This window comes from Bos grunniens, chromosome 20, assembly GCF_055505025.1.
Source record: "Bos grunniens cultivar Pamir isolate PY7600 chromosome 20, Bosgru_T2T1.0, whole genome shotgun sequence".
Taxonomy (NCBI): domain Eukaryota; kingdom Metazoa; phylum Chordata; class Mammalia; order Artiodactyla; family Bovidae; genus Bos; species Bos grunniens.
Genome location: NC_141184.1, coordinates 29,729,584 through 29,743,310, shown reverse-complemented (window position 1 = coordinate 29,743,310; position 13,727 = coordinate 29,729,584). Strand labels below are relative to the sequence as shown.

Genomic DNA, 13,727 nt, shown 5'->3' with positions numbered 1-13,727 from the left:
AACAATATTTTCATAAAGTCAAGTATTTGTGTATAGTTCCCTCAGTAATGGTTCATACCCATATCCTTTATGATAGATAATAGTTGGCCTGTTTTTCTTAAAAAATTAGGTTTATATTTTGGTAAATTGAATTTTGTATTTCAGTCTAACTTATAATACAAAGCGCAGTTAAAAGAGGGAAAATGCTACCTTTAAAACAATTGCTTCTGATCTGGTCGATTTTTCCCATGAGTGGGTTTTGGCTTGCCTTTTTGCTTTTTATAGAGATATGTAATTTTCTCTGAATATTAATGCAGCCTTCCTTTTGGCGTTCTCTTCTTTTATCTAGGAGCTGTTTACTTGGAGGGAAGCCTGGAGGAAGCCAAGCAGTTATTTGGACGCTTACTCTTTAATGATCCGGTATTTATTTCAACTCATTTGATTTTTCTCAGTTATATATCATTATAGGGGATTTTATATCAATTAGTCTTTGTATTTTAAAGAGCATGTAAGAGAAACAAAAACCCCAAATCTGCCCTAGATAGTAAGATTTCAAGCACTTCAAAAATAGCTATTCAACTCTGTCACAGATGGTTAAGATCTGTGGACATTTACACTAGGACTTTATCCTCTACCCAAAACCCCATCTTTCCTCATAGTCACTTGTAAGTTAAATATGAATACAAATATGGTAGGACCTTGCTTTATTTTAAAGTATCATAAAATTAATTATGATTTTATATTTAATAATCATTGGGTACCTACCCCATGCAGGCTTAGTTGAAGCTATAGTCTTTTGACTTTTCTGTTTATGATTTGTTTTTATGTAATTATGTAGACTAGATAAATGTATATTTATTTTAGAAAGTCAGCTCATAGGGAGTTTTTGATAGAGCTATGAATAAGAGTATGAAAGTACTTTTTTTAAAAGCAAATTATAGTATAAGAAAAAATGATAGATTCTAAAATAGTTTCTGTTGTTACAAAGTATTAAGCTATTAATATTGCCAGGGCTACCTTTTTAATCCTGCATGTAATAGAGCATACTAGATTCTTTTTGTACCAAAACAAGTCAATTTAACATTTAAAGAGAGAGGCAACTCTGTATTCCAAATTGAAATGTCATTTTAATTGAATGAAATAGCCCTCACGGAGCAATAAAGAACATGGCAAGCCAGTATTTTAAGCCTTTGTGAAACCTTCAACTTAAGTGGCTGTCAGATGTTATTACTGTATTCCTTAGGATAGTTTGAAAAAAAAAAAGAATCAATGGTTTTGAAAAATGGGACCTGGATGATGTTCATATCTGAGGATTTGATTTTCTTTTACCTGTTTTTATAGAGATAGGTGATGATTTTATATGTGTGAATTTCCTCCTGATGGGAACATTATCGATACACCAGTGTTCCATGTCCCCCATTTTGTCTTACAACCTATAAACAAGTCTGCATGTTGATTTATAACTGTAACAGATGTATTTTAAGTCTTTTTCTCAAATCTTAAAATAACTTCGTTCTGGCCTTTTATCTTTCGTGGGCGATTTCAGCAACCTCGTTACCTTATTTCCTCTTCCAGTCTTGCCTCTGTGAGCCCCTCCTCCCTTCGGCCTGTCCCATCTCCAGCTACTCCTGCCCCTATCCCCCATCCACTCTGTTCCTTCCTGATGTATACGCAGCTTTCACCTGGTGTTCTTAACAGCCTCAGTTTTGTTTAGATTCTTTTCTCTCTTTAAACTGCTTCTCTCCCACTTGTCTACTTAGCAGGCTTATCTTACATTTCTAGTACCAGGTTCAGTGCTGGCAGGGGCAGTGTTTAATAAATATTTGTTAAAGGAATGAATTGAATAAATGACCAAATGAAAAAGCAGAGTCTGAACATTATCTTATCAGTGGGACAGCTGACATTCAGCTTAGTTTTAGTGTGTCTTTTCTTTTGTGAAATTGAACAGGGCTCAGACACAGCAAAGCAAAGCAGGTCAGAGGGCAGCCCTGGTGGGAAAGCGGTCCCCCTCCGAGAGCGGGTCGTCCACGGTTTTCCCGATTCTGTAAGACCTTGAGGAAGCATGGTGTCCTGTTGATTTGGAAGCTGGCTTTCTCTGTGTCATCTTTCTTTATCAGCCTGGACTGCTTTTTACTCTTTCAGCCCCAGGCAGATTCTGCCAGTTCTGTGTTTTCAGGTCTGTGTGACCCAATGTACTTGGTACATTCAGAGCTGTTGTTTCCATTCAGCTATCCAATGACCCTCTTAGAAAGACAGCGATCCCTATATAAACTTTCCTAGTCTTCCACTGCCCCTCGCACACCCTCTTTGGTCTTTGCATGTGGGTTCCAGTTTCTCTGACCGTGGCCTTTCTTCAGAGCTCCTGAAACTGGAAAAAGTGTCTTTTCAGACTGGTTTCAGGCAGCTTCATGTGGGTGTTCCACAGACACCTCATCGCAACAGGTTTAGTGTTTGAATTTGTCACCTAAGCCCCAAGATACACTTCTCTCAGTTTATGATGTAAACCAGAAACCTCAGGCTCTTCTTTTGTCCTTAAGCTTTTTCTCCCCGTCTTCATTCAGTCACAGACCCCTGGCAGTTCGGCCCCTAGTCTCGGCCATCCTGCTGCTTCAACATTTGTCCTCCTCGTCTCTCACCTGAAATAATTAAACTGTTGTCGTTCCCCACTGCTCTAGTCCATCATTCATGCAGCGTTGTCTTCTTTTTCATGCACAGATTCGATTAGGGTCTTTGCAGCTTAAAATCTTTGGTTTCTTTATTGCCTGCCAAAGCCTGTATTACACAACAGAGCATTTCATAGTTCCCATAATCTGACTCCCACCTACTTTTTCAGTCTCCTTTCTTTCCACTCCCTCTTTGTGCCATTCTAGAAATCACTTTTTAAAATTTTTTAAATTAAAAAGTTTTTTTAGATTTATGGAAAAATTGAGAGGAAGGTCCTGAAATTTCCCATATATTCCCTCCACGCACACATGCCCCGCCTGCTCCACTATCAACAGCCCCAACCAGAGTGATACATTTGGTACAATAGATGAATCTACACTGACACATCATAATCACCCCAAGTCCATAGTTTACCTGAGGGTTTACTCTGGTTTTGTACATGCTGCGGGTTCAGACATGTATATATATAATGACGGATAGCCATTATTATGGTGTCATGTTTTTTGCTGCCCTAAAATTCTCGGTGTTCTGCTTATTAAGAACTACGCTTTTGTGTGTGTGCACTTTGAGACCTTTTATTTGAGTATGTACCATGCCCTGCTTTTGATCATTTCCCTCTGCTGTACGGAATTCCTCGTGTTCTTCAGAATTTAGCTGAAGAGTCCCCTCCTCTTGGAAACTTGATCTGATACCCCAGGCAGAGTCTTCTCAGCACTTGGAACATATACATCACCATTATAGAACTTGTTATAGTTTATTAAATTGTACTCATTTACACCACCCTTATGGCAGAAGGTAAAAAGCCTCTTGATGAAAGTGAAAGAGGAGAGTGAAAAAGTTGGCTTAAAGCTCAATATTCAGAAAACGAAGATCATGGCATCTGGTCCCATCACTTCATGGCAAATAGATGGAGGAACAGTGGAAACAGAGTCAGACTTTATTTTTTTGGGCTCCAAAATCACTGCAATGGTGATTGCAGCCATGAAATTAAAAGACGCTTACTCCTTGGAAGGAAAGTTATGACCAACCTTGTTAGCATATTTAAAAGCAGAAACATTACTTTGCCAACAAAGGTCTGTCTAATCAAGGCTATGGTTTTCCCTGTGGTCATGTATGGATGTGTGAGTTGGACTGTGAAGAAAGCTGAGCGCCAAAGAATTGAAGCTTTTGAAGTGTGGTGTTGGAGAAGACTCTTGAGAGTCTCTTGGACTGCAAGGAGATCCAACCAGTCCATTCTGAAGGAGATCAGCCCTGGGTGTTCTTTGGAAGGAATGATGCTAAAGCTGACACTCCAGTACTTTGGCCACCTCATGCGAAGAGTTGACTTACTGGAAAAGACTCTGATGCTGGGAGGGATTGGGGGCAGGAGGAGAAGGGGACAACAGAGGATGAGATGGCTGGATGGCATCACCGACTCGATGGACGTGAGTTTGAGTGAACTCCAGGAGTTGGTGATGGACAGGGAGGCCTGGCATGCTGCAATTCATGGGGTCACAAAAGTCGGACACGACTGAGCGACTGAACTGAACTGAACCCTTATTCTTCCCCAGTAGGCTCCTTTGAGGACAGAGCTAGTGTCTTATTCAATGTCTTACTTAGCTGATACCTAACAGATGTTCAGTAAAAACATGCTGCATGAACTAATGTCCCAACAGTTGATGAACATTTTCCAGAAGAGCAAACTGGAGGTAGAGGCTTTCTCCAAGGTCCCTGGGCTAACAAAGCAGAGCTGGGAACCCAGCAAGGTGTGTTCTGTTTCTCTGACACGAGGGTGCGGCAGAGCTGTATCTCAGTGCAGGGTGCAGTCAGGGAAATGGATGCCATTGAAACCGGCTAGTTGTGAGGTTTTAAAGCTATTACAACAACATGGGTGGCAGCAGACATCAAAGGAGAAATCAGTGTTTTTGAGTGAAAAAGACATAGGAGAAAGGAGAAAGATGAATCTCGAAGTCCTTGAGAATCTTCTGCTTTGGAGATTGGAGTTGGTCCGAAGAGATACTTGTTTATCATCATTGTTGATGTACTTGTTGTTAATATTGGCATTTCCTGTGTGCCGCACTGGGTTCAGTGCTTTGAGTACATTGCTCATCGAGGCATCAGAGAACACTCTGAAGTAGGTACTGTGATTATCTTTGTCGACTGCTTGAGGAAAGGTTGGCTTAAGGGAGGTGAAGAAACTGGCCAACAGGGAATCAGGGTTGAATCAGGCAGCCTGTCTCCTCAGCCTACAGCTTTTCCTAACACCATGATCCCTAGTTGAAGGTAAAAAGTGATGATTTGGTCATTTGGATATGAGGTAAAAGACGCCAATTAAGGCGCTTAGAGTTACGGATGTGTAGCTTGGATGAGAGGTCAGAACTGCAGCAGAGGTGAGCAGATGATTTAAACAGGCAGCAGCTAAAGCAGTGGGGGCGGCGGGCACTCCAGAGGAACAGGTAGTGGGTAGGTCAGGCTCTTGGTGGAAGTTGAGTGCATGTCCGTTTCAGGTATAGCAGGGGGAGAAAAGCAGTGAGAGAACTTGAGAAAGTCACAGGAAGGGAGTGACATTCAGTGTAATTTATGCTACACAGAATTCCAGGGAAAGGTTATTGAATTGGTTAAGAGAAGTTCTTTAAAAGCTTTAAAAGAACAGTTTGATATTTAAACTTAAAAAAAAAATTTGCAAAAATAAAATACCAAAAACAAAACCTAGACATATTTTAATATGCAAGATGTACAAAATTATCAGGTATTTTTATTTCCCTTTGTCATCATCTGTATCACATCATAATACATTTTACTATACTTTTCCTCTTCAAAAATTAAAAAAAAATTTTTTTTTTTCTTAAAAAATTTTGTCATTTATCTCAAAAACCAGTTGTCAAGGCCTGAAAGGAGATTCAGTTAGAGGCTCCCTAGAGTCTAAAACTGAAGGAAAAACACTTTAATCCTGAGGAAGGTCTATTATAAATGCCTCTGGATTTAACTCAGTGGATAAAATAGTGTATTAGGATTTTCTACAAAATTAATGCTTTTATTTATTCTCTTATTTCAAGTATACATTTGTAGTGACCCTCAGTAAAAGTGTGATCTCACAAATCTAAGAGTTTAGGAACTAGATATGGGTGTTTTCCACTCCCATGTTAAAGTTACTCAATGATAATGAATTAGTGCCCAAGTAAAGGACCATTCGAGATGAGTTTTAATTCCAAAAGGCACAGGCGATGAACATTTCTGGGGAATGGTAAACTAAAACATATAATTAAAACAGCAGCTTAATCCACTGTATTGGGTTAAGCGAATGTGTAACTTAGTTTTAAAAGGTGTTGTTGACTCCTGGGGGCGGGGGTGGCTCTTTTCCTCCTCAGCTTAATAGGCTAATTAGAGTCACTACAGGCAGTTGGAGTGGTGAAAACACTTTTAAAAAATTCATTTGCCAGCACTATCGAATTTGCAGTAAGTGGAGTCAGCATCTGAAATAGTTCAGTATTTCACATAATGGCATTTTATTTAGTACTCTAGAGTGTGTTAAATGACTCCCTCGAGCATTAAAGGCATCACTCCATTTTCCAGGACCTGCGCGAAGTCTGGCTCAATTATCCTCTCCACCCACTCCAGGTAAGTGTGACCTTCCTGTCTGCAGTGAGCTTTGTAACTCCAGGTACTCACGATGCTTCACTTTGCCTTTTGTCCCCTTCTGCTTTTATCCTTTGATTCCCTTCGGTGGCATTATGACTTTAAGCTGGGGTATCAGACTGGAGAACTTTGGAACAAATACTAAAACGAGGCCATGCATTGTGTTTTTGTGGTCTGGGGTGAGGTGGGCGAAGCACTGGGAGTTGCCATCGCTCAAAAGGCAGGAAGAGCTACTTGACTGGCTGTGGTTTGGTCCCCTCTCTTCCCCAGAATAGTGATACTCAAGACAGAGTGTGTTGTCTCCAGTGTGTCTACATGCCTGCTATTATAGGGAAAGTAATACGAAAGCAGGTTTGGGCTTATTACAAAGTAGAACAAATACTAAATTAACATTGCTAAATTGTAACCTAATTTGTATCTTAGAAATTCAGAGATTTGACTTCAGTTGCATAAAACATTGTAAATTAAAATTTTAGTAGAGTATAATGACTTTATTCAAGATTTTAGAATTTAAAAGATCTATATATGGTGACACTCTTTCCCCCAGTTGTTTCAAAAATTCTCACTCTTCTTTGCTTTTATTACCCTTTTACCTTGGAGACATATATAAATATATACATGTAAATGTATACTCACACATATACATTTTTGTATATATATTATATATATAATCATCATCACTAGTGGCTGAACTCTCTTATGAGAGGCTTCACAGTAACAAGTGACATTAATTCAAAGTATTTTATGAATATGAACTAGCCCAAAGTTCCTTAAAATATTCATTTCAGATGTTTTATACTTGCTCTCTGCTAGTGGTTAAAGTACTCTAGTACTCTTGCCTGGAAAATCCCATGGATGGAGGAGCCTGGTAGGCTGCAGTCCTTGGGGTCGCTAAGAGTCGGACACGACTGAGCGACTTCACTTTCACTTTTCGCTTTCATGCATTGGAGAAGGAAATGGCAACCCACTCTAGTGTTCTTGCCTGGAGAATCCCAGGGATGGGGGAGCCTGGTGGGCTGCCATCTATGGGGTCGCACAGAGTCGGACACGACTGAAGAGACTTAACAGCAGTGGTTAAAGGCTCATTGTTACGTGGAGCAGCTGCCTAGTGGTATTAATATAATAATCTCCAGTGTAAGCTGAATTCAGTTTAATGATGATCATTTACCAAAATAGATTAGCCCCTTGAAAGATACACAGTGGTCAAGTTATTCAACGCAGTGATTCTCAAAAGCTGATCCCCATACCTGCAGCATCTGTGTTACCTGGGAATTACCAGAAAGGCAGATTCCTAGTCCTTATTCCAGTCATACTGAGTGAGAAACTCTGGGTGCAGGGCCTTGCCATCTGCTTTTAACAAGTACTGCAAGAGTTTGATGAGTGCTAAAGTTTGAGTCCATCCTAAAGGAGATCAGCCCTGGGTGTTCTTTGGAAGGAATGATGCTAAAGCTGAAACTCCAGTACTTTGGCCACCTCATGCGAAGAGGACTCATTGGAAAAGACTCTGATACTGGGAGGGATTGGGGGCAGGAGGAGAAGGGGACGGCAGAGGATGAGATCGCTGGATGGCATCACCGACTTGATGGACGTGAGTTTGAGTGAACTCCGGGAGATGGTGATGGACAGGGAGGCCTGGCGTGCTGCAATTCATGGGGTCACAAAGAGTCGGACATGACTGAGCGACTGAACTGAACTGAAAGTTTGAGAACTGCTGAGTTACCAGATAGATAGATAATTGAGGATAATTGAGAAAGTTTGAGAACTGCTGAGTTACCAGATAGATAGATTCCCTAAGAGTGGTTCTTCAGCTTGCCTCTTCCTTGGAGAGCTAGTATAATACTTAGGATTTTGAACTATCTGTGTATAGTATTTGGCCTTGAAATCTGATAGAAGGTTGGAAAATATTATTTGAGCCTTCTTTAAATATTAGGTTTGTTTGCCATTCTAAGGGATGAGAAAGAAGCTTTCATGTTTTATTGGCATTTCAGAAATTTCTGCCTGTGGGAACGAGAAGTTTATAAAACACTTAGAATTGATAATTACATTTGTAACTAAAAACTGCCTGTGATATTTATTTGTTCCTTCTTGTAGCTTCAAGAGCCAAATACTGATCGACAACTTATTGAGACTTCTCCAGTTCTACAGAAACTTACTGAATTTGAAGATGCAATTGGAGTAATTTTTACACATGTTCGACTTTTGGCAAGAGCATTCACATTGAGAACTGTGGGATTTAACCATCTGACCCTGTGAGTTAGAAATACTCTTGTAGTTCTAACATGACTATTTGGACACACAGTCCCAAACTTTTGCTGTGTGCCCTTTCAAGGAATTGGGTTTTCAAACGTATTTCCAGGGAAGTCACATCTTCAGATGGATGAGCAGCCAGACACTGGTGTAGACCAGGGCATGTGCTGTAATCCAGTATTTTTGGTCTCATTGCCATGAATCTTATTTCTTTATAAATTATAAGTGTGAAGGAAGTAAAAATTTTTCCTATGAAGAGATAGGCCAGGTAGTCACAGTCATGATGATTCATAAGTAACACAAAAGTAACATAAAAGCAGCCACAGGAAAAGTATAAATGAATGAACATGCTGTGTCCCAATTAAACCTGATTTACTGAAACAGGCCATAGCATGAATTTGGCCCTCCAGTCCCTGCTGTGAGTGAGTGATTTGAACATGACCTAATGAAATAACTGATAAAATAACCAAAACTGGTTTTTTTTTTTTTTTTTACATGTTTTTTAATTCAGTTTTTGGGTTTCTTCCCCCACAGTCCACTCCAGTATTCTTGCCTAGAGAATCCCGTAGACAGAGGAACCTGGCGGGCTACAGTCCACAGGGTCACAAAGAGTAGGACACAACTGAGCAACTAACACACACTCATCAGGTTTTCTTCCCCAAATTAGATATTCACAGTTGTCTTTACACTGAAAAAACCAAAGAATCTTGTCATAGATTTTTTTAGTCCTTATCCTGGAATTCAGATTTGAAAACTGGAGTCTATTTTTCAATGAAAAGGTAAAGATTTAGCATAGAAAATTCTTGGATCTTTTTGCTGTATTTTGTCTGTGTAAAGATTGTGCAAGGTTGTTGTCTGTACTATACAGTTGACCCTTAAATCACGTAGGTCTGAACCACATGGGTCCACTTACACGTGGATATTTTTCAGTAAGTACATGCTGCAGTGCTGCATGGTGTCATTTGGTTGAATCTGCAGGTGCAAACCATGGTACAGAGGACTGACTGTAAAGTTAAACTGGATTTTTGACTGCCTGGGGGGTCGCTGCCCCTAACCCCCAGGTTGTTCAAGGATTCAACTGTGTTTTATTTTTCTATTGATTCTTCCCAGCTTCTGCCCAGGTACTATTTACCAGTCTTTCTTTCAGCAGTTGTTTAATCCTTAGGTAGTACTCACTTTACTCTCCTTTGAAACTGAACCTATATTGACTCAGATCTCTTCTCAGTTGAGGGGCTTTGGGGAGTTGTGTTTAGTTTTGTGCTTTAAGCAAGATGAACACATTGCTTTTTAAAATCATATCTTAAAATTTTTTATTTTTATTTTTTTGAATCTACAAATGCTTATTGATCTCTTTACATTGATGTTTTTTCCCCCCAGAGGCCACAATCAGAGGATGGAATTCCTTGGTGACTCCATAATGCAGCTGGTAGCAACGGAGTACTTATTCATTCATTTTCCAGATCATCACGAAGGACACTTAACTGTGAGTTTGTGTAAAACCATTTCCTCCAACAAGTTTGCTGTGTAATAGAAAGTGAAGATTCGAAGAGCCAGATATATACTTATGTAATTGGTGACTTAGTTCTTGGTGACTTTAGCATATCATATGGTTTTGTTTCATTATGTAAACTGTATGCAAAAACAATATATGATGAGAGCTCATTTTATACTCCTTTATTTAGTGATTGCCTACTTGGTGCAAGACACTGAGTTAGGCTTCATGAGGGGAGCAGATATTACTTGATGCCTGGAGAATCCCAGGGACAGGGGAGCCTGGTGGGCTGCCGTCTATGGGGTCGCACAGAGTCGGACACGACTGAAGTGACTTAGTAGTAGTAGTAGTAGTAGTCTGTCCATAAGAAGTTTAAAAACTACTAGAAGAAATTAAAAATGCAAGTTAACAATTACAAATTCTCTCTTTCTGTATATATACACATATGTATATGTGTGTGTGTCTATATATATATGTATAGTTGAAGGTGTGTGTGTATACAGATACATGTACACTATAAAAAGTATAAATAAGTAGCTATAAATACAAGGGAGAACTACGTTAAATATTATACAAGGAAAGTGTGCTGTTTAGGTTAAGTAAGATTTCTTTTGGCTGTGGAGTTTCTAGAAGGCTTCATGGTTATTATGATGTTTGAGCCTTTAAGGATGAGTAGGATTTGGCCATTGGGAATTAATGGGAAGAAGTTTCTTTGCAAAGACATTACGTGCATCAGGACTGCTGAAACAAGGGCACAGCATGAAAGATCAGAAGCCTAGTTTGGCTGGACCGTGTGGAGGTGAAAGGGACATTGAGAGAAAACGTTTGATTTATGAACAAAGTGAAATGGTTCCCATTCCTCTCACTTTTGTTTCGTTTTATAAAACTTTATCGAGTTTTTTTATTTGCTGCGTACGGTTTTTACTCTGTGAAACCAATCAATAATAAAACTGGAATGGAGAACAAAACCTGCCTAGAAGTCAGTGATGATGATCTCCCGGCACAAGGAATAACCTTTGAGAAGTCCCTCTAGGACTGGGCATTGAGAAAGCAAATACCTTACTGGGCAAAGAAAATAATAGACACCATAAGACATCTTGTGAGTACAGACATTCTTCATTATGCTTGAGGTAAATAAGAAGTCTTTCATACTTTGCATCTCTACACGTTCTGTGCATGTTTTGCTTTGAATAGAATTTGATATTATCTTTGCAACTCTGAACCCTGGAAATAGTTTATGTGAGAGACACAGATATTGAATTTAGGGAGAATATGATTATTTGACTATGTTTAGATGTAATTTTTCAGCAGAATTTCTAAACCCAACAAAATATGGTCCTTTCATTCATTCATTGAATGAATATTTATTATGTTTCTACTAAGCCCCATGTATCATTTTGTGGGAAATCAGGAGTACTCTTACTTTTAAAATTAGTTTAAAATTAGCAGTTTAATGACCATTTACAATTAACTGCTTTTGGATTGACAAGAAATTCCTTTTGAATTAATATTAAATTCTTAAGAACATATGAGCATTTACCAGAAATAAACTAGTATCTAGTGTCTTTCTCTGCATCCAGGAATCAATAAATGCTCGGTTCTGTATCTGCCATTAGGGAATAGACTTCATAGCTGTCAGAGTATCTGGTTGGTCTGAGAAATGGCCAGATTAAAGCAAATGGCTTGAAGCAGTCATTCATTTTATGGGCATATAGAGGCCACTGCTGAAAATATGTGACTTCAGTATACACATTTACCCCTATACTGCTGCTGCTGCTAAGTCGCTTCAGTTGTGTCCGACTCTGTGCGACCCCATAGACGGCAGCCCACCAGTCTCCACCGTCCCTGGGATTCTCCAGGCAAGAAAACTGGAATGGGTTGCCATTTCCTTCTCCAATGCATGAAAGTGAAGAGTGAAAGTGAAGTCGCTCAGTCGTGTCCAACTCTTAGCGACCCCATGGAGTGCAGCCTACCTGGCTCCTCCATCCATGGGATTTTCCAGGCAAGAGTACTGGAATGGGGTGCCATTGCCTTCTCCAATTTACCCCTGTATTCCCACCAATCAATAGTGAACTCCAGAATTTTGTGGAGGAGGAGGGTATGGATTGACAGATGTATTGCTTCCCTTCTTGGCACTGCACACATGTCCCAACCCCAACACTGAACAGATATTGAAACCAGGACTCAGAAAGGCATGAGCCCTGCCCAGGTCTGGATAAAGGTGAAAGCACGACTATGCTGGAGACTCAGTTTTGTGTTCTTTCCAAAGTGACTTCAGTGCTGTAACTAATTTGATCCGAAATATGTTTATCATTGGCCTTGCTTCCTTGAAATTAGAGAATTTGGGGATACCTTATTAGAAAGATGTTAACAGATGACAAAATTCTGATATGGAGGGTTTTTTGAACTGTATTCACAGAAGACTTTGGTAGAAATCAGCAGGACCAACAGATCTGCTGGCAAAACAAAGATTATCTAAAATAAGTGAAATATAGATTTTAAAATCTGTATTTTAAATGCTGTGATGCTTTACATTCCTGGTTTTCCTCTCGGCTCTTGAGCTACTCTCTCAGCTTCCTTTGCAGGCTCATCCTATTCTGTAGAGCTGGTGAATATTCCAGGATGCAGAAAGCTCACTCCTAGGCATTTCCTCTTCTTACTCTTATAGGCATTCTTTGTAAATATAACATTAGTTTCCTGCTGTAGGCAGACTTCTGAATGGATTTCTTCAATCCCATCTCATTTCTGAGCTTCAGTGTCAGCTGCCTGCTCATCATCTCCGTGTATCCAAAGCTGAACTTGAAATCTGGGTCCTCTTCCAGTTATTTCTTGAGTAATTGAAGGGTACCATCACCCATCCAGTGTGGCAAGTCAGCAGCCTGGGAATCATCTTTGCTTCCTCCATTCCCTCCAGCATAGACTATTCACAAGTTTTGACCATGTTACTGCTGGAGTAGCCACCTCAATTCATCACCCAGATCTTCTGCCATCACCTGGACCATGGCAGTAGTTTCTGCACAGCTGACACAGAGTTATAGGAATATGATTGACAAAGAGATCCGGTTAGAGGCGGTGGCACTTACTGCACATTGCGAAGGATAGGAATCTTAGGGTTGTGCTTATCCAAAGCAGTAGGCAAGGCAGCCGGTTCAGATTTCTCCCTGAGATGTGTGTTACTATTGGAAAAGCTGGCCTCGCCATTCCTGTGGGCATTTTTGTACTCTCCCATGGGGGATGTTGTCTCAGGTTTCAGGCCTATTGGACTGCATTACGGGTTATGGCTTCCTACACTGACTTTCCTGAATCAGCTCTTTCTCCACACAGGCCAGGTTACCTGCTGCGGCCTGTGGCATCTTCACAATACATCTATTGTGTCCACAGTGGCCATTCATCTTTAGTCCATTTTGGTTGTTCCTCTTCACTTCCCCAACCTCTCAATATTGGAGTGCCCCCATTCTCAGGCCTCTTCTCTTTTCCGTTGACTTCCTCTCCATGAGTCTGAGTATGCCTATACATTACTTCCTGTTTCATGTCTTGAGCCCTTACTTGTCCCCCTAACTTCAAACTCATATGTCTACATATCTGTAGATGTACTTGGTTATATAGATCCACAGAGATCTCTAGATCAATTTCTGTCAGGCAGCTCAAACCTATCATGGCCAAAACAAAACTGATTTCTACCCCCAAACCTTGGTGTTTTCCATATCAGTAAGGACCATTCTGTTCTAGT

General features: G+C 40.0%; 1 protein-coding gene across 10 annotated transcripts in view; it reads left to right on the top strand.

Annotated features, from left to right (window-relative positions):
* Positions 1–13,727, top strand: part of DROSHA (drosha ribonuclease III) — a 122,950-nt gene that overhangs the window by 92,915 nt on the left and 16,308 nt on the right. For all 10 annotated transcript variants that reach the window (XM_086361271.1, XM_086361267.1, XM_086361266.1 and 7 more), the window contains 4 exons: positions 329–399; positions 6,196–6,240; positions 8,350–8,507; positions 9,883–9,988. In XM_086361271.1, the coding sequence (XP_086217397.1) occupies positions 329–399; positions 6,196–6,240; positions 8,350–8,507; positions 9,883–9,988 (380 nt within the window). The remainder of the gene's footprint in view (positions 1–328; positions 400–6,195; positions 6,241–8,349; positions 8,508–9,882; positions 9,989–13,727) is intronic.